The sequence below is a fragment of the Eumetopias jubatus genome, unplaced genomic scaffold (assembly GCF_037043125.1).
Source record: "Eumetopias jubatus isolate StellerSeaLion01/CBP00866 unplaced genomic scaffold, mEumJub1_p1.0 scaffold_10, whole genome shotgun sequence".
Lineage (NCBI taxonomy): Eukaryota > Metazoa > Chordata > Mammalia > Carnivora > Otariidae > Eumetopias > Eumetopias jubatus.
Window position 1 is genome coordinate 21,114,922 of NW_028274816.1, and position 22,247 is coordinate 21,137,168.

Here is a 22,247-nt window from a genome sequence, read left to right on the forward strand (position 1 = left end):
CGCTCATAAGCCCCTGCCAGATAAAAGCCCAAGGGACAGATACCTGTCCACAAGCAGCCCCAGGCGGCAGAGGAGGAAGCACTTGGGGGCCTCAGGTTAGAATGGGGCCAACATGAATCTGGGCAGAACCCAGTCCTCTTTCAGATGTGATTAGTCCACAGTCCAGTCTATGAAGGGAGGACATGGGCCCTTTGTGGCCCAGGAGCCACGGGATGCCCTTGACTGGGCAGCTAGAAAGAAACGCTGAGTCCCAGATACTCAGCTCAAGTAAAACCCCCAAGATTCGTGAGGCCCTGCCGCTTGGCCCTCCTAGGGTTCCCTCCAAGGCCTGGCTTACCTGTCCTGCAGCAAAACCCAAAGAACCTATGTGTCTGTTCCTGGCAAATGAGAGCTGACCAACACTGCAGGGATGGGCTCAGCCTCGGGAGCAGCCCGCCCAGCTGGTAACGAGGCAGCTCGGTGCACACACCCCTACGGGAACTCACAGAGGGGAAGTTGTATCCAGTTATCTGCACCAACCCCTACTACCCATCACACGTCATCAACTGTTTGACAGATGCTCTGCGCGGGACTGAAAGCTTTTAATTTCATCGACATGGGAGCTCTTGTCAAAATGAGTCAGCAAATTACTTTTTTATCTGTCTTCATTCAGTCGTGTGGTATTAAATACATCATCATCCACATACCTCACAGAGGACCACACAAGATGCTGGGAGGCCCGGCACACGCACGTGCTTATTAATTCAAAATAAATCTGTTTAAAATACTCTATCTGGAAAATTAAATTTCAAGTTTACATTTGTTGCTTTATTTGGTATTATTTAAAAATACACTTTCCTATCTAGCTTAATATCACAGCTAAGCCATGTCTCAAGTATGTTTCCCAATTAAATAACGAAAACATAAGCTGCTGCCTACAGGATCTTTGTGCCAGTTAGAAACAGATCCCAGTCTGGGTGGGGGCTTGCCCTCTTGGTAAGAGGGCAGCAAATAAAAAATGGCACACACAGGGCGCCTGGGTGGCTGTTAGGCGTCTGCCTTCAGCTCAGGTCATGGTCCCAGGGCCCTGGGATCGAGTCCCACCTCAGGCTCCTTGCTCAGTGAGGAGCCTGCTTCTCCCTCTCCCTCTGCTGCTCCCCCTGCTTGTGCTCTCTCTCTGACAAATAAATAATAAAAATCTTTAAAAAAAAAAATAAAAATGGCGCACACACACACACACACACACACACACACACACCTGGGGCTGATGAACTGGAAGAGGCAACCCTTCCTCCCAGTGGACACTGCCCAGTGCCAGGCATGTGCCGTGACAAGTGCAGCATGCAGGGTGGGTCTCAGCCCCCCTCACCCTCCCAGTTACACCTACTGTGCAGCACACAACCTGCCCAACTGTACAAAGTAGCTCTGGACAATGGAGATTTACAGCAGGATGATGAAGACTTTCCTTGTTCCTCTAGGACAATAATACTGCTGAACCATTCTGGCTAAATCCTGTATCTGGCAGGTCTTAATGACATCTGTGTTAAGTATTAAGTTTACTGCTGCAGTTGATTAAGTGACCGACTCTTGGTTTCTGCTCAGGTCGTGATCTCATGGTCGTAGGATTGAGCCCCATGTCTGGCTCCGTGCACAGCACGGAGTCTGCTTGGGATGGACTCTCTCTCTTTCTCTCTCTAATAAATAAATAAATCTTAAAAAAAAAAAAACAAAAAAACAAAAGAAGAAAAGAAGTTCACTGCTGCAAACAGGTAGAATAAAAAAAAATTTTTTTAAACTTTGTTTTCATTTATATTGATCTGGTCTAAGACACAATGATAGATTTTACAGTCCATCAAAAAACAAAAAAGAGGGGCATGTGCACCCCAATGTTTATAGCAACAATGTCCACAAGAGCCAAACTATGGAAAGAGCCTAGATGTCCATCAACAGATGAATGGACAAAGAAGATGTGATGTTACGGAATGGAATGGAATATTATGCAGCCATCAAAAATGATATCTTGCCATTTGCAACTGGAGCTAGAGGGTATTATGCTAAGCAAAATAAGTCAATGAGAGAAACAATTATATGATCGTACTGATATGTGGAATTTGAGAAACAAGGGAGAGGATCATAGGGGAAGGGAGGGAAAAATGAAGATGAAACCAGAGAGGGAGACAAACCATAAGAGACTCTTAATCTCAGGAAACAAACTGAGGGTTGCTGGAGTGGAGGGGGTGGGAGGGATGGGGTGGCTGGGTGATGGACATTGGGGAGGGTATGTGCTATGGTGAGCGCTGTGAATTGTGTAAGACTGATGAATCACAGACCTGTACCCCTGAAATAATACATATGTTAAACAAACAAACAAACAAAAACAAAAAACAAAAAAGAACTGCAGGCCTCCTACAGAATTCTGTGGAACTAGACATAGAGGAGGGGCTCCACAAACTACTGACCCTACTGGGCACCCCCAGGCTTCCCTCAATCTGGCAATTTGTCATTCTTTGTGGGTTTCACTCACCTAACTAGCTTGGCAGCCCCTGGGGCCCCCAAAGTCCCACCCCAACAGCTGAAGCTTTTCTAAAGCATCTAATGCAGATGAGGCATATGCAGGGTCTTCCCAACTACCTCACCAAAACCACCTTGAGCACCGCAATACCAGTAACGCCCTATTACCCCTCCACGGTCATCACACATTTCAGGACTTGTAAAGAGCCATCTGGATGTATCCCCTGTGACAAATGGGGGTCTGTGTTCCCAGTTTCAGCTCCAAAACCATACTCTAAAGGAAGAGAGACCATGCCGGCAAATTATCCTGAGCTCAATTTATTATCAGACAAATGAAGGGACAAAAAAGCAACTTTATTTCTACCAACTTTTGGATTTTGTTATAACCCAAACTTTGGGACCCCCAAGTCAACTGACCGTCCCAGGACATTCACTTGGGCAGTTTGCATGGGCCGATTAGATACCTGCACTTTCGGCAGGACATCGGAGGCAAAGACCTGATTTGTCCTATGTGGTCTTTACTAAACTACTGACCTAAAAAGCGCCCGAGGATACTTTACTCCTCATCCTCTCCCCCCATAATCACATAAAGGGTAAGAAAGAGGTTCTGAATTTGGACAGCGGTTCAACTGTCTTCACAGAGCGGAAGCAGCTAAGTCACAGGGAAAGAGGTTCAGGGTCCAGGGCCACCAACAAACTAGGTAGCCATAGGTAAGCCACATTCTAGGGGGTCAGATTCGTTACCCATAAAACAAAGGAGGGGCATATATGAATGGCTTCAAGTTTCCTTCTAGTATAAAGTTCTGATTTTCTGAATCTCAAGGTGTTGTGAGCCATCTTGAACCTCCACTATTGATTTATACCATGATCTCACCTGGCTACAGACTTATGTCTACCTCCCCCTCCCCAATTCATATGTTAATGATGGTATCTGCTCATGGTATCTGGGGCTGGAGCCTTTGGGAGGTTATCAGGGTTGGATGAAGTCATAAGGATAGAGCCGTCGTGATGAGATAAGTGCCCTTATAGGAAGAGGGAGAGAGATCTTGCTCTCTTGCTCTCTCTCCATGCATGCACAAAGAGGCCATGGGAACACACAGCAAGTTGGCTGTCAACTACATGCCAAGAGACCTGAGAACGATGCTTACCTTGCAGGTACCCTGACCTTGGCCCAACCTCCAGAACTGTGAGCAATAAAACTACTATTGTTTAAGCCACCCAATATATGGTATTTTGAACAGCAGATGAAGACACACCCTCAACATGAATTAGTTGTTTTTCATTTCTTCCTGGACTCAAACTCACTAGCACATCAAACTGAACTTGGATGAATTGTTAAGTGCTTACCAAGCAGCCAAGTGTTTGCTACTGTGAACACTAAACAGGAGAAAACTGTGTCTCTGCCTTGCAGGTGTTTACAGACTTACTACAATTAACTCTAAGTATACCCAAATCTGTTCAGAAAGCCAGAAAATCCAGGGGTGCCTGGCTGGCTCAGACAGAGGAGCTGGAGACTCTTGATCTCTGGGTTGTGAGTTCGAGCCCCACACTGGGTGTAGAGATTACTTAAATAAATAAAATGTAAACAAAAAATAAATTTAAAATAAACTTAAAAAAAGAAAGCCAGAGGGGCACCTGGGAGGCACAGTTGGTTAAGTGTCCAACTCTTGGTTTCGGCTCAGGTCATGATCTCAGGGTCATGAGATTAAGCCACACGTTGGGCTCTGTGCTCAGCTCACCAAGTCTGCTTGAGATTCTCTCTCCCTCTCCCTCTGCTCCTCCTGCTCGTGCTCACGCACGCGTTCTCTCTCTCTCAAATAAATAAATCTTTTTTTAAAATAAAGGAAGGAAGGAAGGAAGGAGGGATGGAAGGAAGGAAGGAAGGAATCATAGAGTCCAGAGAGTGAGGGACACATGTAGTTTAGGCTGGTGCTCCATCACAGGACACCAATCAGAACAAAGAAAACCCATGATGGGCACGGCACAGCCAGGAGGAAGAGGGGGAGGGGAGCAAACAGGGAAGAAGATACAGGACCCAGCCCTACCCCAGCCCACTCCCTGCTGGGGTAGCTTCTGGCGGGGCAAAAGGCTGCAGTGCCCTTGCAGGATCAGCGTGTTACTGCGGGAGAACAAGGAGCTTCCAGCCAGGATGAGGTGGCAGATCTAGGTCAAGAGAACCTGAAATGGGAGCGTGATTCAACTAGAACCTAGCTGGAGGAGCCAGGACTCATGGGCATGAAGGGTAACGGCCAGGATTCATCAGGTGCTTCTCTCAGCCAGGTTCCTCTCCAGGCACTTTCTATTCAACCTCACGCCAACCCTGCGGCGGCAGGTGATCCTCCTCCCTGCATACCGTCAGTTCTGGCCTGACTCAGGCCCCTGAAGACCAGGCTGAGGACTAAAGGGCATGGCCCCAAGTGTAGGTGATCAAGATCTATTTCTGTGAAGGAGAGTGACCAGGGAAAAACAAGCAAACAACAGAGACATCCAGAGTGGCGTACAGAAAGCCGTCACAGAGGCCCTTCCAGGGACCCAGCAGCTCAGCTGGAGGAGCAGAGGACGCGGAGAGAAAGGGACAAATGACACTGGGAGGGCCTTAACATGCATGCGGTGGATAAAAATCCAGCCCACACAGGCCCCTCTCCAGACATCCCACATCTCAGACTAAATTGTGAAAGATTTTGAAATGGACCAAAAGGGTTATCGAGTATCTTCAATGCAAGAACGGGCCTTGTTAGAACATAACTTTCCAAGTTATCTGATCCTATGGGATTTGTGCCTTTTATGGCCTTGGAGATATTTTGCAACTCTTTTAAGTTGTACAAAACTGATAAGCCGTGCAAATGACTCTTGTCTGTAGACAGGCAAATTAATTGTCTGGTGGAGAGACAAGTGATCCCCCTTAGAGCCAAAGTTGCGTCTATTGGAAATTCATTTCATGGGTGTGTGTGTGTGTGTGTGTGTGTGTGTGTGTGTGTGTGTGTGTGTGTGTGTGTGTGTGTGTGTAAACCCTTGAATTTTCCTTTGAACAGGTTGTAATCTTACTGCTTGACTCTTACTGGTTCCCTCATTAATTAATAAACTCATATTTGTACGAGAGTTGTGATTTTATCCTTTAAAAATTATCTTTTAAGACCCATAAACCAGCTAAAGTGCAAACGGATGCCAATATTGTGTCGTAGCTGTTCTACGGGGGAAAAACAGGTTCCAGAGGTCAACAATTCTTTTAACCCCAAGTACTTTGAAGTGCTGGCTCAAGCAAACAGGAAGACAATCTAGCCCCAATTTTTACCTCTCTACCCCTCTTCCACCAGCAGTCTCCAGCTTCCTCACAACTTTCACTCGCTCTGATCTCAGAAATTCTTAAATTTCAGTGGCAATGCGAGGAGCTAAAAGAGAAGGACTGAGAGGCTCCCCTTTATACCGAAACCAACACCTCTCCAGGCTCTGACAGATGTGACCCCCTTGCTGTGGAAGAATCAGGAGCCGGAAGGGTTCTCAAGGCTGGCAGACCTACCAGGAGCCGTGCGGGCCGAAGAGGGAAACAGAAACGGACTAAGTCCCTGTAGGACGGGAAAGACGCGTGATGTTGGTGCAAGGCTCAAAACCTGCCTAGTGGTTGCAGAAACACACACGAGGGGGTTCCAGGCTGCTCGCTGAAGGTTGGCTGCTGAGCTCCCCACCTCGTAGCCAGGGGACCATCAGCAAGTTAGTGAGATCAAAAAGCCTGTTTTCTCATCTGTAAAGCATCTGCCTCATAGGACTGCTGTAGGCATTAAAGGAGAGAACACATGCGTAATACTCAGCAGTCTGGCACATAGTAAATGCGCAATAAATGTTAGCTTCAATAGTTTTCTGACTGAGAATGAACTGAATATAATGTAAAATAAAAACAAGGACTATAATAAAACCTAACTGCCACCTATAAATTGCATTTGTCACATCTTTTCCACTCCCTTTGCCAAAAGACCAACTGGGTCTTCATTTCTCACCTGAATTACTCAACGTCTCCTATCACGCAGCCTGTTCTCATCTCATCCACCTCAAAATCATCCCTCCTCACCCCCTTTAACCCAGCGACAGCCAAGAGAAATAAGAGAACCACTTAAGTGATTTTACATTTTTTAACAGCCAGATTTTTAAGAAGTAAAAAGAAACAGAATTTTCATAGTATATTTACCCAGTTATATCCAAAGTATTATTTCAACATGTGATTAATATAAAAAATAGAGATATTTCACATTTTCTTTTCCTATTACAGCTTCAAAATCTAGCATGTATTTTATACTTACGCACATCTCAATTCGTACTATCCACATTTCAAGTAGCCTCAGCTCCAACTGCTCCCCATCTCTTTCAGGAAATCCAGATCCACTGGCCTCACAAATCAGGCCCTTGCCAACCTGGGTCCTCCTCCCCTTACCCAGGCTTACCTGTCCTCCTTACCTGCCCCCCCTTTGCTGGGATTGCCCCCAGCTCCCAGCACCTGGTATATTTCTCCCCCACAGGACACACCACACCTGTGCCAGCCACTGGCTATTCAACACTCAACACGTAAAGTGCCCGTTTCCCACAAGGGCTTCCTTGCCAAGCTGTCCCCGGCCTCTAGGAGGGTGCCCTTGGCTCTGGTGGTAAGAATGGTTTGTGTGCTTTTCCACCCCATACCAAACCCTCACTCCCAAGCCGACTATGAGCCCATCGGAGGCAAGGACTTTTGTCCTGTTTATGCAGAACAGGAGATGACCCAGCCGAGGGTTTCACACACATATATAGATCTTTTTTTTTAAGGGGAGAATACGTTATCACTTTTACCATTTAGCTACTGATCTTGATCTAACTCTGAAGTCATGCAGCCAACTCTTAAAGTATACACATATACAGGGTTTGGCCCCAAAATGGTTGAGACATAGTAGGCAAGCTAAAGAAGCAACTACCGCTGGGACCGCCATTGTTCCTGGGGCTTGGGTTGTTGGGGTTTTTTTTGTTTTTTTTTTTATTGGCACAGAAATCTTTTAGCCTTAAACTGTTTTTCATAGCTGTGCTGGAATAAACGGGAAACCACAAAAATGAAGGCTTCCACTGCGCCAGTCATCAAATTGTAGTGGTAAGAAAGAAGCCATCCAAAACTATCCACATCTGATTGAACTCTCAACGTTTTAAGTGTTTATTAACCCATATACTTCCCAAATTTAACCAATCATTTTAAATGCTCAGAGACAAAGTTCTGGGTTTCAGTATTTCCTACAGCCCCCTCCAGCCTCCAGAAGATTGAGGCCTCCCTTCCCAGGGCCCCATGGAACTGCTGTTCTTTTATGTTCATCAGAGAGCTTTATAAAGACAACCACTAGGACCAGCCTCAATCCGAGTTGACTTTTTCTTTACACATGTTAAGTTTCTGTGCTGAGGGCTCTCGAAAGATGCTGGTTTGGCGGATCCTGAGCGATCCTCTCTCTCAACATGTTAATCAGAAAGCAGACAACTTCGATAATAATCGGAGAATCCCTGGTTTTCATCTTACACTTTCCGAAGCAAAAAGCTTGGCGAGGCCTCTTATGGTTTCCCCTCCTTTTACAAAAATCTGCCTTCTAAGCAAAAGCTTCTGTTTCCTAGTAGCAATAGATACCCTTTTCAAACTCACAGTTTAAAAAAAGAAAAAAAAGAATTACAGTGGCATTTTGTTTCCATACTTTTCTCCCCAATATTTTCCACCCAGAATCGAGTCCAGAAGCTTATTTGTAAGTACACAAATACAGGTTATTTTTCCCTCATAGATCCCATGTTTTCAAATAGTTTGACCTTATAAACTACCTTAAGTAATACTCCCTTACTTTTCTCTCTTCATATTCAACTGGCTGACCAGGGCCTTACTATGTGCCAGGCACTGCTTGAGACCCTGGAGATATAGCAGGAAACTTAACACACGACACCTCTGCTCTCAAAGAGCTGAAGTTCTAGTCGGGTGGTCAAAGCTATGAAGAAAAATTAAGCAGGGAGAGGGGATCAAATGTGGGGGTGAGGGGTGCCCTACTTTACACAGGGTGCTCAGGGAAGGTCTCTTTGGAGCAGAACATAAGAACAACAGTGCTGGAGAACAGAGCCAAGTGACATTTTTTGGGAAGGGGGCAGGGAGCGGAGGATGCAAGAATAAATCTCAAATGGGAAGACTCTGAGGCAGGAGTATGTTACTCAAAATGTCAATCAAAGCTTCTGATCAACAAAAAATAATCAGTACCATAAAATCCCAGCCAAAAAAGAAATTGGCCTGATTACTATTTAATGCAGTTATATTAGTCTTTTTGAAATGTAATTAGTACCTAGCCCCCCAGACTCTCAATCTCCCATTTCTACATTAATAAACTCTAGGGGTCCCGGGGGGACCCCACTCTGAAAACCACTGCCAGACCCCACCGTTTAATGTCTGGAGACAAGACCACACATGAGAGGCGCTGAGATGAACACTGGACCCCACCTCGAGTGAGAATCTTTCACACAAAAATCTTCCCCATCAAGAAGTTAAACTGCTTAAAAATAAAGCAAGATTTCCCAAAGGAGGTGTTGCTTTCTAAATTCTGTACGCTTCCACTCATCTGTCCCTTTTCCAACCAGCTGCAGGCCTGCTCCCCAGCCCTGGACCACTTTGAACGGAGCCTTTGAAAGTTTAAGTTGGCTTTCAGCCACCACACAAGATGCTGAGGCCATCCCCTGGTCCGGGGGTGCCTTGTTCTCTCATTCTCTACCTCTCCCGTTCTATCCTTCTTCCTCCTGGGCTCTCCGAAGTCCCACCTCGCTAATGAATCCAAATCCCAGCTCATCTCGCCCTGCTTTTTACTTCTCGCGCACACACACAGCCTGTCCACCAGCCCCCCCCCCCCCGGGATAATCTTATTTTCCAAACAACAATATCAGGACACGTTGTCAGTACATGAGTACTTGTTATATGAATCACTATAATTGCAATGCTTGGAATATTTCATAATTTAAAGTATTTTTTTTTAACTTCAGATGCACTTATACATTGTCTGATGAGACAGCATGGCACGTTGGGACCATCTGGGAAAATTCAGAACCTGTGATCACAGTCACGGGTCTTTGACTACAGCTCTATTCTCTAATAAACAACTGGATTTTCCAGAGAAATCAGATGTCATCCCACAAAAGGATTTGAAGCTACTTCCAGCAATGAGGAGACGAGGCAGTGAGAGCACCTGTGGGGGGAGGGCCAGAATGCTGGCATTCCCAGGTTATTTCAAGAGCCATGGAACTAGCAGAACCACTGTATGAAACAATCAGCCTCAGCGGCCACACAGACCTCAGCCCTTTATGGAGTGGACCACCTATGTGCTGTAGCTCAGGTATCTCCAGAACTCCCTCTAGGCTGGAAATATGCCTCTCCTGAGCACCCAAGCAAGGCATCCGTTTTACCAGGAAGGACAGGCATCACGGATTGGGCAGTGCACATACACTCCCGTCTTAACTCCTCTAAGCATCCTCTGAAGGGCCATGACCTGGGAAAGGCTCTTGCCACGCTCCAATTATGAAAAAAGGCCCTCCTCCAGGGCCATCAAGGAAGAATTGATTTTGCCATGTGACTCTGGAGGAGCCAGAAGGTCTTACTGAGCTCACTGTTCCCCATTGGTAAGCACACTGGAGAACTGGAATAAACTGGGACCTTCAGGCATATTGCAGAGAAATGCTGACAGAGTCCATAATTTTTTTAATGCTCAGACATTTAATGATACTTCCCTTTGACCAGTGAAAGCATTCCTTAAAATGTAACAAAAAATAGTAACAAATCAAAATAAGAGTGCAGGACATTTACTGAGCATTCTTCTTAATAGCAAAAAATTGGAAACCATGATCTTATTGAGCCTCTGGAAGAGAAAAACTCCAAATATCTTTTCATTTGATCTGTCATACTGAGATTTCTTTTTTCCTCATTTCCTATATGCTACAATTTTTAAAAATGGAAATATAATTGACATTTAACAATTTTTTAGTTTCAGGTGTACGACATAATGATTTGATATTTGTTTATATTGGGGAATGATCACCACAATAACTCTAGTTAATATGTGTTATCATCCATTTCTATAAATTTTTTTTCTTATGATGAAAACTTTTAAGATCTACTCTCTTACAACTTTCAAATATGCAATACAGGATTATTAACGTTAGCCACCATGCTACAGCACATTACAACCCCATATAATGTTTTAACTAATAGAATGAGGGTAAATTCCTCTCAAATCAAAGTAATTTTGCCTTTAGCAAATAAATAAATCAAGTGCCCACAATCGTGCAGAATGCTTGTTTTTGTTTTTGTTTTTAAACAGGAAAAGCTACTGAAAAAATGTTTAGGCTTTTAGTTTCTTCAAGAGTTCTGTATTGTCTAAATTGTTCTCCCCAAGGGCCTCCAAATTACAAAGTAGGTAAAAGTAAGTTAAAGGTTATGGTCAGTACCTTAGCTTTCAGGCTAACGTATGTTAAGGTAGAACTTTTTTTTTAATATTTTATTTATTTATTTGAGAGAGAGAATGAGATAGAGCATGAGAGGGGGGAGGGTCAGAGGGAGAAGCAGACTCCTTGCTCAGCAGGGAGCCCCATGCGGGACTCGATCCTGGGACTCTGGGATCATGACCTGAGCCGAAGGCAGTCACTTAACCAACTGAGCCACGCAGGCACCCAAGGTAGAACTTTTAACGGCTACCGTTTTAATAATTTTTTTTAAAGATTTTATTTATTTATTTGAGAGAGAGAATGAGAGATAGAGCACGAGAGGGAAGTGGGTTGGAGGGAGAAGCAGACTCCCCACTGAGCAGGGAGCCCGATGTGGGACTCGATCCCGGGACTCCAGGACCATGACCTGAGCCGAAGGCAGTCGTTTAACCAACTGAGCCACCCAGGCGCCCTTAATAATTTTTTAATAGAAGATATTTGCATGTGGCATACAATTCAAAAAATATAAAAAGTCATACTTAGTAAAACTAAGTCTCCCTTCCACTCTGGCCCTCAGCCACTCATTTCCCAACTTGTGTCATTTTAGAGATATTCTAGAGTGCCAACAGGTCTGTAACACGTTGTATGTGAGGCACTTTGCTCAGGATTTTGTATGCTAGGCTCATCAGGGCAGACAGTACTATCATCAACCCCAATTTATAAGTCAAGAGACCTGCTTGTGGCGTGAAATGAACAAGAAACTGGCCAAACGTCTCATACTCTCAGAACCGTCCCCACCATCTTCCCACTCCCCAAAACACACACACACACGCACACGCGCACACGCACACACATGCACACACACGCGCACACGCACCCGTAACAAAGGTGACTTGATGTTAAGTTGTTCTCCCTATCCCCTAAATATTCTCCCACCAACTTCACCATCTGTTCGCCTGGCTAATTTGACTTTCCATATAAATTTTAGAATCAGGGGCACCTGGCTGGGTCGGTCGGTAGAGTATGCTACTCTTGATTTTGAGGCTATGGGTTTGAGCCCCACACTGGGTGTAGAGATTACTTAAAAAAATAAAATCCTTTAAAAAAAACCCAAAACTTTAGAATCAGTTCGTCTCTATCTAAAGAAATCTTGCAGGGATTTTGGGATTGTGTTAAACCTACTGATGGATTTGTGGAGAATATTAAACCTATACTGAGTCTTCTGTGGGGCACCTGGGTGGCTCAGTCGTTAAGCCTTAAGCATCTGCTTTCGGCTCAGGTCATGATCCCAGGGTCCTGGCCACTCCGCGAGGAGCCTGCTTCTCCCTCTCCCTCTGCTGCTCCCCCTACTTGTGCTCACTCTCTCTAATAAATAAAATCTTAAAAAAAAAAAAAACCCTATACTGTCTTCTAAACCATGAACATAGTATATCTGTCCACGTACTTAGGTTGTCTTTAATTTTTTCTTTGGTGTTTTGTAATTTTCAGTGTACAGATCCTGTACATATTTCATTAGATTTATACCTAAGTATTCCATTCTTTTCAGAGCTATTGTAACGGTCAGGGTTTTTTTTTTTTCCTGTTTCTAATGATTTATTGCTTTTATTGTTAGGATATGGAAATACTGATTTTTATGTCTTGACCTTGTATTTTCTAACTGTGCTAACTCACTTATTAGTTCTAGGAGCTTTACCTAGAGATTCCCATGGGATTGTCTACACAGACAATCATGCCATCTGCAAAGAGGGACAGTTTTCTTTCTTTTCAGTCTGTATGCCTTCCATTTATTTTTCCTGCACTGGCTAGCACTTCCAGTACAATGCTGGATATCAGTGGCGAGAGTACAGATCATTGTTTTGTTCCCCATCATAGGGGGAAAACTTTCATTTTCACCACTAAGTATGTTAGCTGTAGATTTATTTTATTTTATTCTATTTATTTATTGACAGAGAGAGGCACAGCAAGAGAGGGAACATAATCAGGGGGAGTGGAAGAGGGAGAAGCAGGCTTCCCTTGGAGCAGGGAGCCCCATGCAGGGCTCGATCCCAGGACCCTGGGATCATGACCCGAGCGGAGAGCAGACTCTTAACGACTGAGGCACTCCTGTAGATTTTTGATAGACCTTTTTTGGGCTGAGGAAGTTCCCTTCTCTTCCTAGTTTGCTGGCAGCATTTATCCTGAATGAATGAATGTTGAATTCTGTGAAATGTTTTTTCTGCAGCCATTGACATAATGTGTTTTTTGTTATTTAAGCTGTTCATATGGTGGATTACGTCTATTGATTTTGGAAAACTGAACCAGTCTTTTAAACCTGGGATAAATCACAATGGGTGGTGGTGTACTATTCTTCCTACATAATATCCCTGGATTTGATTTCCTAGTATTTTGTGGAGGATTTTTGAGTCTGTGTTCACGAGAATGATTGGTTTATAGTATTCTTTTCTTGAACTGTCTTCGTCTGGCTTTATAAAATGGATGTGTACTTACACTTTCCTGAGGTCTGGGATGATAATTTTATTATTTTGAACACCAAAAAAGTTAAGAGTGGTTTTAACTTTGCTTTTCTGTTAGAATTAATTTGATTTTAAGTCTTTGTACATGTACAACTTCCAAAGATAACAATAATTTCCTAAGTGAAAGTGAGACTGTTTTACAAGGAGCCACTTTAAGGTAGACCTGAGAACCCGCTGCAGTGAAACCCACGACTTCACCCACAGGCCCTGTCACATCCCCACACAGAGCAGGAATAGTGAGGGGTTTTGCCCGCTGGCTTGAGATAAAGAGCAGACAAGGTTTCCATCAAATAAAAGATATGTTATTACTCAACCCTGAAACGTAAATACTCATATTTGCCTTTGAATTACCTAAGAAAGCACCTATCAGACACTAACTTCTTAGTTCTTACGATTCCTAAAATGCTTGGTCATTACTAACCACATTATACTATTGAGGAAGCCAAGACAAGGATAGGTTTAAGAGATTTCAAGATCAGCGGAACTAAAATCTGAATTTATTTATTCATGAGAGTCAGAGAGAGAGAGAGAGAGAGAGAGAGAGAGGCAGAGGCAGAGGGAGAAGCAGGCTTCCCGCCTAGCAGGGAGCCCGATGAGGGACTCGATCCCAGGACCCTGGGATCATGACCTGAGCCGAAGGCAGACGCTTAACCATCTGAGCCACCCAGGCGCCCTTAAAATCCGAATTTAAATACCTCATATCACCCAACTTGGTTATAAAAAGTTCTAAAATAACGACAATGCAATGTCAGAAAGTCGATCAGGCATGGGAGAGGCTTAAGTAAAGGATCTGAGGCAAAAGAGCTTCCTGAGGGTCTTTTTAGAACTGAAATACTAGGGGCGCCTGGGTGGCTCAGTCGGTTAAGCGTCTGCCTTCGGCTCAGGTCACGATCCCAGGGTCCTGGGATTGGGCCCCGCGTCGGGATCCCTGCTCCGCGGGGAGTCTGCTTGTCCCTCTGCCACCCCGCCCCATGCTCATGCTCCCTCTCTCTCTAATAAAATCTTTACTAAAAAAAAAAATAGAAGTGAAACGCTGACTCTCTTGGCACTTTTGAGAAGGCCCATCCCACTGAGGAAGTGGACGGACCTGTTGGGTGAGGGGCAGGACCCCACACAGGAACGGCACACTGGCACAATGGCCACTGAGAAATCGAAACCCTTGTAAGTCTCTTAAGCATGCAAAAGTCACCCAAGCCATCACCAGGCTGGCCAAAAACCACAGAAATGTCCTTGGACTCAAGGTCGCCTGCTCTGTGCAACTCAAAATGACGTGTTCAGGAGGCAGTAAAGAGCGCACTCTGAAACCAGACTGCCGCAGGGTTCAAATCCCAGCACTACCACCCACCAGCCATGGGACCTTGAATGAGTGTGCCTCAATTTCCTCATCCATAACATAGGGGTAACAACAGCAGAGTAAGCTCTCACTAAATAATGCCTACTGGGGCCTGGCCTCTTCTGACCCTGTCCTAAATCATGGTATAAATGACAGTATGCCTTCCCCAACCACCCAACCCCCAACCCACGAGCAAAACTCTGCTTTCAACCAAGCTGATGAGAAAAAGCAAAAGGCCTACATTAACTATTTCATTAACCAATGTTTGGAAGCTAAAAACCAATAAGCACTCACAGAATCCACATTCACAAGGAAGGAAGGAAGTACTGGGGGCACCTGGGTGGCTCAGTTGCTAAGCATCTTGTCGGCCTTCAGCTCAAGTCATGATCTCAGGGTCCTGGAATCGAAACCCCGCATCGGGCTCCCTGCTCAGAGGGGAGCCTGCTTCTCCCTCTCCCACTCCCCCTGCTTGTGTTCCCTCTCTCGCTGTGTCTCTCTCTGTCAAATAAATAAATAAAATCTCAAAAAAAGAAAGGAAGTATTAAAATCAATAGTTGAAACTAAGTCTTTTTCCACAAAGAAAAGTACATTTTTATTGTTTTATATAACCATGAGACATTCTTCCCAGCTAAGAGATAGATATAAATTTCATTTTTAAAAATTTATAGGGGTGCCTGCGTGGCTCAGTTAAGCATCTGCCTTCGGCTCAGGTCATGATCCCAGGGTGCTTGGATCAAGCCCCACGTCGGGCTCCCTGCTCAGCGGGGAGTCTGCTTTTCCCTCTCCCTCTGCCCCTCTCCCAGCTCATGCTTACATGCTCTCTCTCTCTCTCTCTAAGTAAATAAAACCTTTTAAAAAATATTTAATTTATGGGGGCTCCTGAGTGGCTCAGTCGTTAAGCGACTGCCTTCGGCTCAGGTCATGATCCTGGAGTCCCGGGATCGAGTCCCACGTCGGGCTCCCTGCTCAGCAGAGTCTGCTTCTCCCTCTGACCCTTCTCCCTCTGACCCTCCCCCCTCTCATGCTCTCTCTCTCTCATTCTCTCTCTCAAATAAATAAATAAAATCTTTAAAAAAAAAGCTTACTGGACTGAGCTACCCAGGAGCCCCAACAATTTAACTTTTAAATCACTAGGAAGTTGGGGCACCTGGGTGGCTCAGTTGGTTATGTGAAGGACTGTTGATTTCAGCTCAGGTCATGATCTCAGGGTCCTGAGATTGCTTAGGGTTCTGTGCTCAGCAGGGAGTCTGCCTCTCTCTCTCCGTCTTCCTCTGCCCCTCCCCTGCACTAGCTCTCTTTTTAACCTCTCTAAAATAAATAAATAAATTTAAAAAAAATAAATCACTAGGAAGTAAACTATTTTTAATTCAAATATATAATTGTAATTTGGGGATGGCAATTTCACCAAGTTTCTTTAAAGACAGGAAATATTAATTAGCAGCAATGATATCTTTTATTACACACTAAGCACCTAAAATGCTAGGTGCTAATTACTACATCACTTCATTCTCTTAATCCTTTTAGGAGGCATAGGCTCGTTTTACAGTAAAACCTCAGCCTTGAGGTTGAGTATAATGGTTCTGATAGAGAACTGATTGCTAGCACCTGTGTGAAGCTTTAATATTAAAATGATATAGAGGGGCGCCTGGGTGGCTCATTCGGTTAAGTGTCTGAGTCGAGTTGGGCTCCTTGCTCGGCCGGGAGCCTGCCTCCCCCTCTCCCTGCCTCTCCCTCTGCTTGTGCGTGCTTGCTCTCTCTCTCTCTCTCTCTCAAATGCATAAATAAAATCTTTAAAATAAATAAATAAAATGATATAGAAAGATAAGTTCAGGGGGTGGCTCAGTCAGTTAAGTGTCTGCCTTTGCTCAGGTCATGATCCTGGGGTCCTGGGTTCCAGCCCCGCATCTGGTTCCTGCTCAGCAGGGAGCCTGCTTCTCCCTCTCCCCCTGCTCATGCTGTCTCTTTCTCTCTCTCTCTCAAACAAATAAAATCTTAAAAAAAAATAATAAGTCTGAAACTTGAATGTGCATGTGAATCACAGGAGGAATCCTGTTAAAGTGCAGATTATGATTCAGAAGGTCTAGGGTTGGCTCTCCAAGTCTGCATTTCCAACAAGCTCTCGGATGCTGGTAATGGTGCTGTTCTATGGACCACACTTGGAGTAGCAAGGATTGCTACAGGTTCCAAGAGGCCACAAACCACAAAAAACATCCATGAAACAACTAAAATGAAAAAGTGAGATTTTTCTCAAAAACAATATGTTAGCCATAATACAAGCTCTAAGGTAAGAATTATAACTTATCCATATTTCCTGATGGGATTTTGAACTTTGTAAACATCTTAAAAATATCTTCATGATGACTTCTTGTTTAAATCTAGAGTCCAGGGGCGCTTGGGTGGCTCAGTTGGTTAAGCGACTGCCTTCAGCTCAGGTCATGATCCTGGAGTCCCTGGATCCAGTCCCGTATCGGGCTCCCTGCCCGGCAGGGAGTCTGCTTCTCCCTCTGACCCTCCCCCCCTCATGTGCTTTCTCTCTCTCCTTCTCTCGCTCTCTCAAATAAATAAATAAAATCTTTAAAAATAAATAAATAAAATAAATCTAGAGTCCAATTTCTCGGAGCTTTGTGGGGGATCCCCCCTGCAAAAAACCCTGACTTGATATCAAGGCTGAGAAGCCAAGTACATGGAAGACTGTTTCAAGTTGCCATACCCTTCAAGCAGGTTCCTTTTTTTCACTCACCCACACATCCTCTTACTGTTTAAATTCAAACATGGGACAAATGGCAGAGTTACGTGAGATTTTGGGGGCTGGGCCCGCAAGTTTTTCCCGATGAAAAGCAAATTTCTACAAGAAAACAGCATCTTACCAAAAGGCAATGACAAATACCACCGGCTTCCATTTCTGGCCTTAGGTGACAAAGTCCCAGCGATGAGATGGCAATCAGCACTTTATACAAACTACTGATTTTCATTCTTTTACCAGATCCTTTGAGTGGCTAGTTCTCTTTACTTTCAAAAGTCCACAGAATAAACAAAGCAAGGTACTTAGCAAGGCCCTTTTTTCCACCTGGGTCCAAGTTCACGCCCTGCTCTTTTTTACTCATTTCTGATTATCTGTGCTGTATTCAAACATTGGCTAGCTGCCTCTTTTAAAAGGCAGTTATACACCACTCTCCTCCCTCCCCCACCTCCTCCATTCTCTTTGCTAACAGCGATGCCTAACTACAGAACCAACATATCCCTGAGAACATTCCAGCTTACCGGAAAAGGTCAGTTTAAAATTCTAGATAGGGGTAACCTATTCCATTTGCCTTTTTTAGAGTCCTTCAAAAATATCCCCTGGCCATCAGCAGAACAAGCCGAAGAGAGAGAGAAAATAGTCTACGATTCTGCAATTTACAAACACTGAGACCTTCATTTAAAGGGTGTCCACATTTTATATTGTTCCCAAGGGATGTTTATCTATGTACTCAACTAAGCATAAGCCCAGTGCCTGGAAGAAACAATGTACACACATTGCAGCTCTAAGCAAATGGCTTCTCTGGCCGAGAAGGCTATAAAGTTTTGCTGCCGGGCCTCAGAGGAAGGCCTACCTGTGACAGGGAATATGGGGACACGTTTTTTTTTTCCTGAATTGGAGCATGCCTTGTCCACAAGAGAGCTAAGCAACTGCCCAGAGAGGCCTGTTACAAAACCATAAAAGAGGGGCAGAGGTGGCAGGCCCCTGCCCTGAATAACCTGGAAGCTGAAAAGAAGAATTCTGAGACATGAGCTCTACTATCGGCAAGTCTGACAGAAAGTTGTTTCTGTTGCCTCCAACACTGGCTGCCCTCCTCCAGTGATTTAACTCTGGGTACCAATTGGGCAATGCCAGCCACTGTGCTGGGGCAGAGGATTCAGGGATGCTGGTTGGGTCTTCTAGGTTAATTAGCGGGAATCAAACCTCTGCGGTACAAACTGGAGACTTTGGGGGGCAGATCTGGGCACCCCCCCTGCATCTAGGCTACATGCCTCCATTCAACACATTTATTGAGTGTCTACCCTATGCCCTGCACTCTGCTAGGTGCGGAGGAGGAAATCAAGCCACAATCCCCAGTGGTGGAAGCAGACAGAGAAGGGCCTTCAGCGGAGGTGGAGGTTGTGAGGGCCCCGAAAACCTGCCACAAATTGCTGTGACCAGTAGTCACCCAGGGGACAGCATGACCTCCGCGCCGGCTTCGCTGACCACCAAGCCCAATAATGAAAAAGGCTCGCGACCGCGAAGGCGGGAGTGAACAGGTAGGCCCGGGGGGCAGGTGTTCAGGTAGGAGGCGCACAGCTGAGGCTGCAGGGCTGGAGAGGGCAGGGTCCCCCGGGAAGGTGGGAGGGCGGCCCAGGACCCCGCGAGGGAGAGGGGGCGCGAGCAGCTGGGGTCTGGCCCGGGGAGGCGAGTGCGCGGCGGCGGCCGGCAGGGCCTGCGCCCCCGAAGCGGGAGCGGGGAGTGAAGGCGCCCGGCTAGGCCGCCCGCCCGCACCTGGGTCCCCGCCCGGCACCTACCACTTGGGCGACCTTGAGGCAGCCGAGCGCGCCGCGCAGGTAGTCGGGGTCGCAGCGCAGGCCGGCCAGCCCGCGGCGCTGGCTCACCGGCTCGGTGGTGGGTTGGTACGGGCTGCTGGCGCCCGAGATCATGGAGGTGCTCGAGGCCTCGCCCTCGAAGCCGTCCAGCTCCTCGCCGCTCCGCATGCTGCCGCCCGGCCCGGGCCGCCTCGCGCGGCCGGCCCCCGGCGCCCGGAGCTGGCGGGCTCAGCGGGGCCGCCGCATCGCCGCCGCCGCCTGCCTGACCGCCCGCGGCCCGCCCCGCTGCCGCCGCCGCCGCCTCCTCTGCGCCTGCCGCCGGCTGCAGCCGCGGCTCGGTCCGCTCGGGCTCGGCTCCCGCCGCCTCGGCAGCGGAAAGGGAGGGAGGCGGGAGCAGGAGGAGAGGGAAGGAGGCGGGAGCCGGCGCAGCGGGCCGGGAGGGGGCGGAGCGAGTGCCCACCCGCCGGCCTCTCGGCGGCGCTCCGCGGCTGGGGCGAGACGGAGGCGGTGGCCCGCGCCTAGGGGCCTCGGGGGGCGGGGCCTCGGGGGGCGGGGCGGGCGGGGCGGGGCGCCGTCTCCTCGGACCCCGCCCTCACCTGCCTGTGCGCAGGGGCCGCAGGGGCACGCTCCAGGTCCTGCGATCCCCGCGTACGAGGGCGGGGGTCGTGAGGACAGAGAGGAATGAGGGCTGAGGGAGCGTCAAAGTGGACCTAGAGTACACAGGGTTGCTTTCCCAGGGTGCTGCCGTAGTTTTTCCTCTGGAGAAAGTGGGGTCCTCTGCAGGTAGGCTGGGAGAGTTCCCGCTGAAGACCAAGATGTGCTGTGCGACCCCCTGCTGCGAACGGCGCTTGGTCCAGGGTGGGTTGGACCAGAGGAGGCTAAGGGTCTGGGTTCCCACCCTGGGCGCCTTGCAACATAGCAGAACTGAAGCCAGGGACTGAGCGCGGCGGGAGTGAAAGAATGAGTGAGAGGTCGCTCAGCACGAGGTCTGCAGAACAGACACGATAAATATTTGTAACTCCCAATGTAAAGTTCTAGATCCACCGGCCTGACCGTGGAGGGGCGCTAACACATTGTAGACCCTCGGTAAGCAACGTTAGTTGCCTCTCAGCTGAAAAGATTTTGCAATCTCTGTCTAATCGTCAAGTCAGGTTAAACACAGATTTTTTCCTCTGACGGGCATTAATTAGGGACCAATTTGCAATTCAAGTGTGAAGGCTAATTTTAAGCTCGAGTAAAACACTGACTTTCTAAGAATTGTTGCTTTGGTACTGAACTCTTACACACCAGAAATATTGAGAGCTTCCTATGCTCTAGGCACTGAACAAGACGCTTGAAGAAGGTATTACTGTTCCCATTTTACAGAAGGGCAGATTAAAACTCAAGAGTGGTAGTAGCTTGTCCCCAGCGACACAGTTCCTTGGTGAGCAGAACCTGGGTTCCAACTTTTCACCACGCAGTATTGCCTAATATATAATGTAGAAAGGCTGGTGAACTCCAAGCTGAGATGCAGTAAACACCATAACTAAAAAGATTTCCATTTAAAGGGCTTTCACCTTTAGGTTACCAAAGATGGGAAAGACAAAGATCTCTAATACTCTATCCAACCCTATTGGGCACTTACTGTGTGCTAAGAAATATACTAGGATCTGGAGACAGATTGCCAGGTAAACAAGACAGGTTGGATGTAGGCTTTGGCTTCTGATGTCTCCCAAAATCCCAGTAAAATGACAGTGATGGGGATTTGGGGTGCGGGGCATAAAACCATTGGGACAAAGAATGGGAGACAAGGGCAACAAAGTGTTGGAAACAGAATAGCAAATGGGCCATTGGTAACTGACTTAGCAGACCCAAGAAAGCTAAACCCTACACTGGCACAGGGAAAAGCTGAACTACAACCTAGGTTATATCACAGGACAGAGGGCTCTGGAACAGGCAGCACCAAGCCCATGTCGGAGTAGATCACTAGGCACAGTGGAGGGCGGGGGTACCATACTGAAAATTATGTATTTGTGTGTTTCTGTGTCTCTGTGTATCTCCTTGGATGCCAAATAATATGAAAGCAAAAAAAATTTTTTTAATTCAATAAAAGAATTAGAGAAAAGGAAATCTTACGGGAGGTAGAGCCGAAAGACAAAGAAATGGGAAATGAGAGAAAAGAAAACTAGAAGAATAGTCCAAAAGAATAATAGAATAGTAAGACTTCCATAAAGTTAAAACCAAGAAAATGGAGGGAAGAAACCATAAAATAATAATTCAATAACATTTTCCAGAACCAAACATGAATTTTGGACAGTGCCCAGGACAGTGAATGAACCTGGACTTGCACCCAGGCCCATGGGACTGGCAAGGAGAAGATTCTCAAGGTTACAGAGAGGAACACAGCAGGTTTCACTTTTATAAAGGATCAGGAATCAGAAAGGCATCAGACTTTTCTACAGCAACTTTGGGAGCTACAAGGAAATGAAGCAAACCCTTCCACATCCTGAGGAAAAATGATCCTCACCTCGAAATCTGGTTCTGTCTGGAGTATCAATCAGTTATGAGAGTTGATGTCTCTTTCAGACATGTAGAGACTCCCTTTGTCCTTTTCTCAGGTGGCTGCTGGAGGACACCACCAGAACAAGGATTTAAACCAAGGAAACAAAGGACATGGGATCCAGGAAAGGGTGGATGCTGCCTAGAGAGAGGTGGTGAGAATCCCAGGGTGAGGGGACAGAGGCCCCAGTGCAGCAGGGCTGGGAGTCACCCAGTCCAGACTGGAGCAGCCAGAGCCTCTGAGACTTCTTCAAGATGAAATTCATGTGTTGAATATACAGAAAGAGAGATACATAGTTTTGGGAAAGTTTTGACATAAGGATAAATGCATAGAGAACTAAGCAAAAATTCATATATATTTATTAACTGCAGGGAAAAGAAAA

At 46.3% G+C, this 22,247-nt stretch overlaps 1 protein-coding gene across 1 annotated transcript in view; it reads right to left on the reverse strand.

Annotated features, from left to right (window-relative positions):
* CMTM4 (CKLF like MARVEL transmembrane domain containing 4) overlaps positions 1-19,494 on the reverse strand; it is a 61,323-nt gene extending 41,829 nt beyond the window's left edge. Inside the window, exon 1 of the mRNA XM_028091993.2 lies at positions 19,309-19,494. Coding sequence (XP_027947794.1) covers positions 19,309-19,494 — 186 coding nt within the window. The remainder of the gene's footprint in view (positions 1-19,308) is intronic.
* Between the last annotated feature and the right edge of the window lie 2,753 nt (positions 19,495-22,247).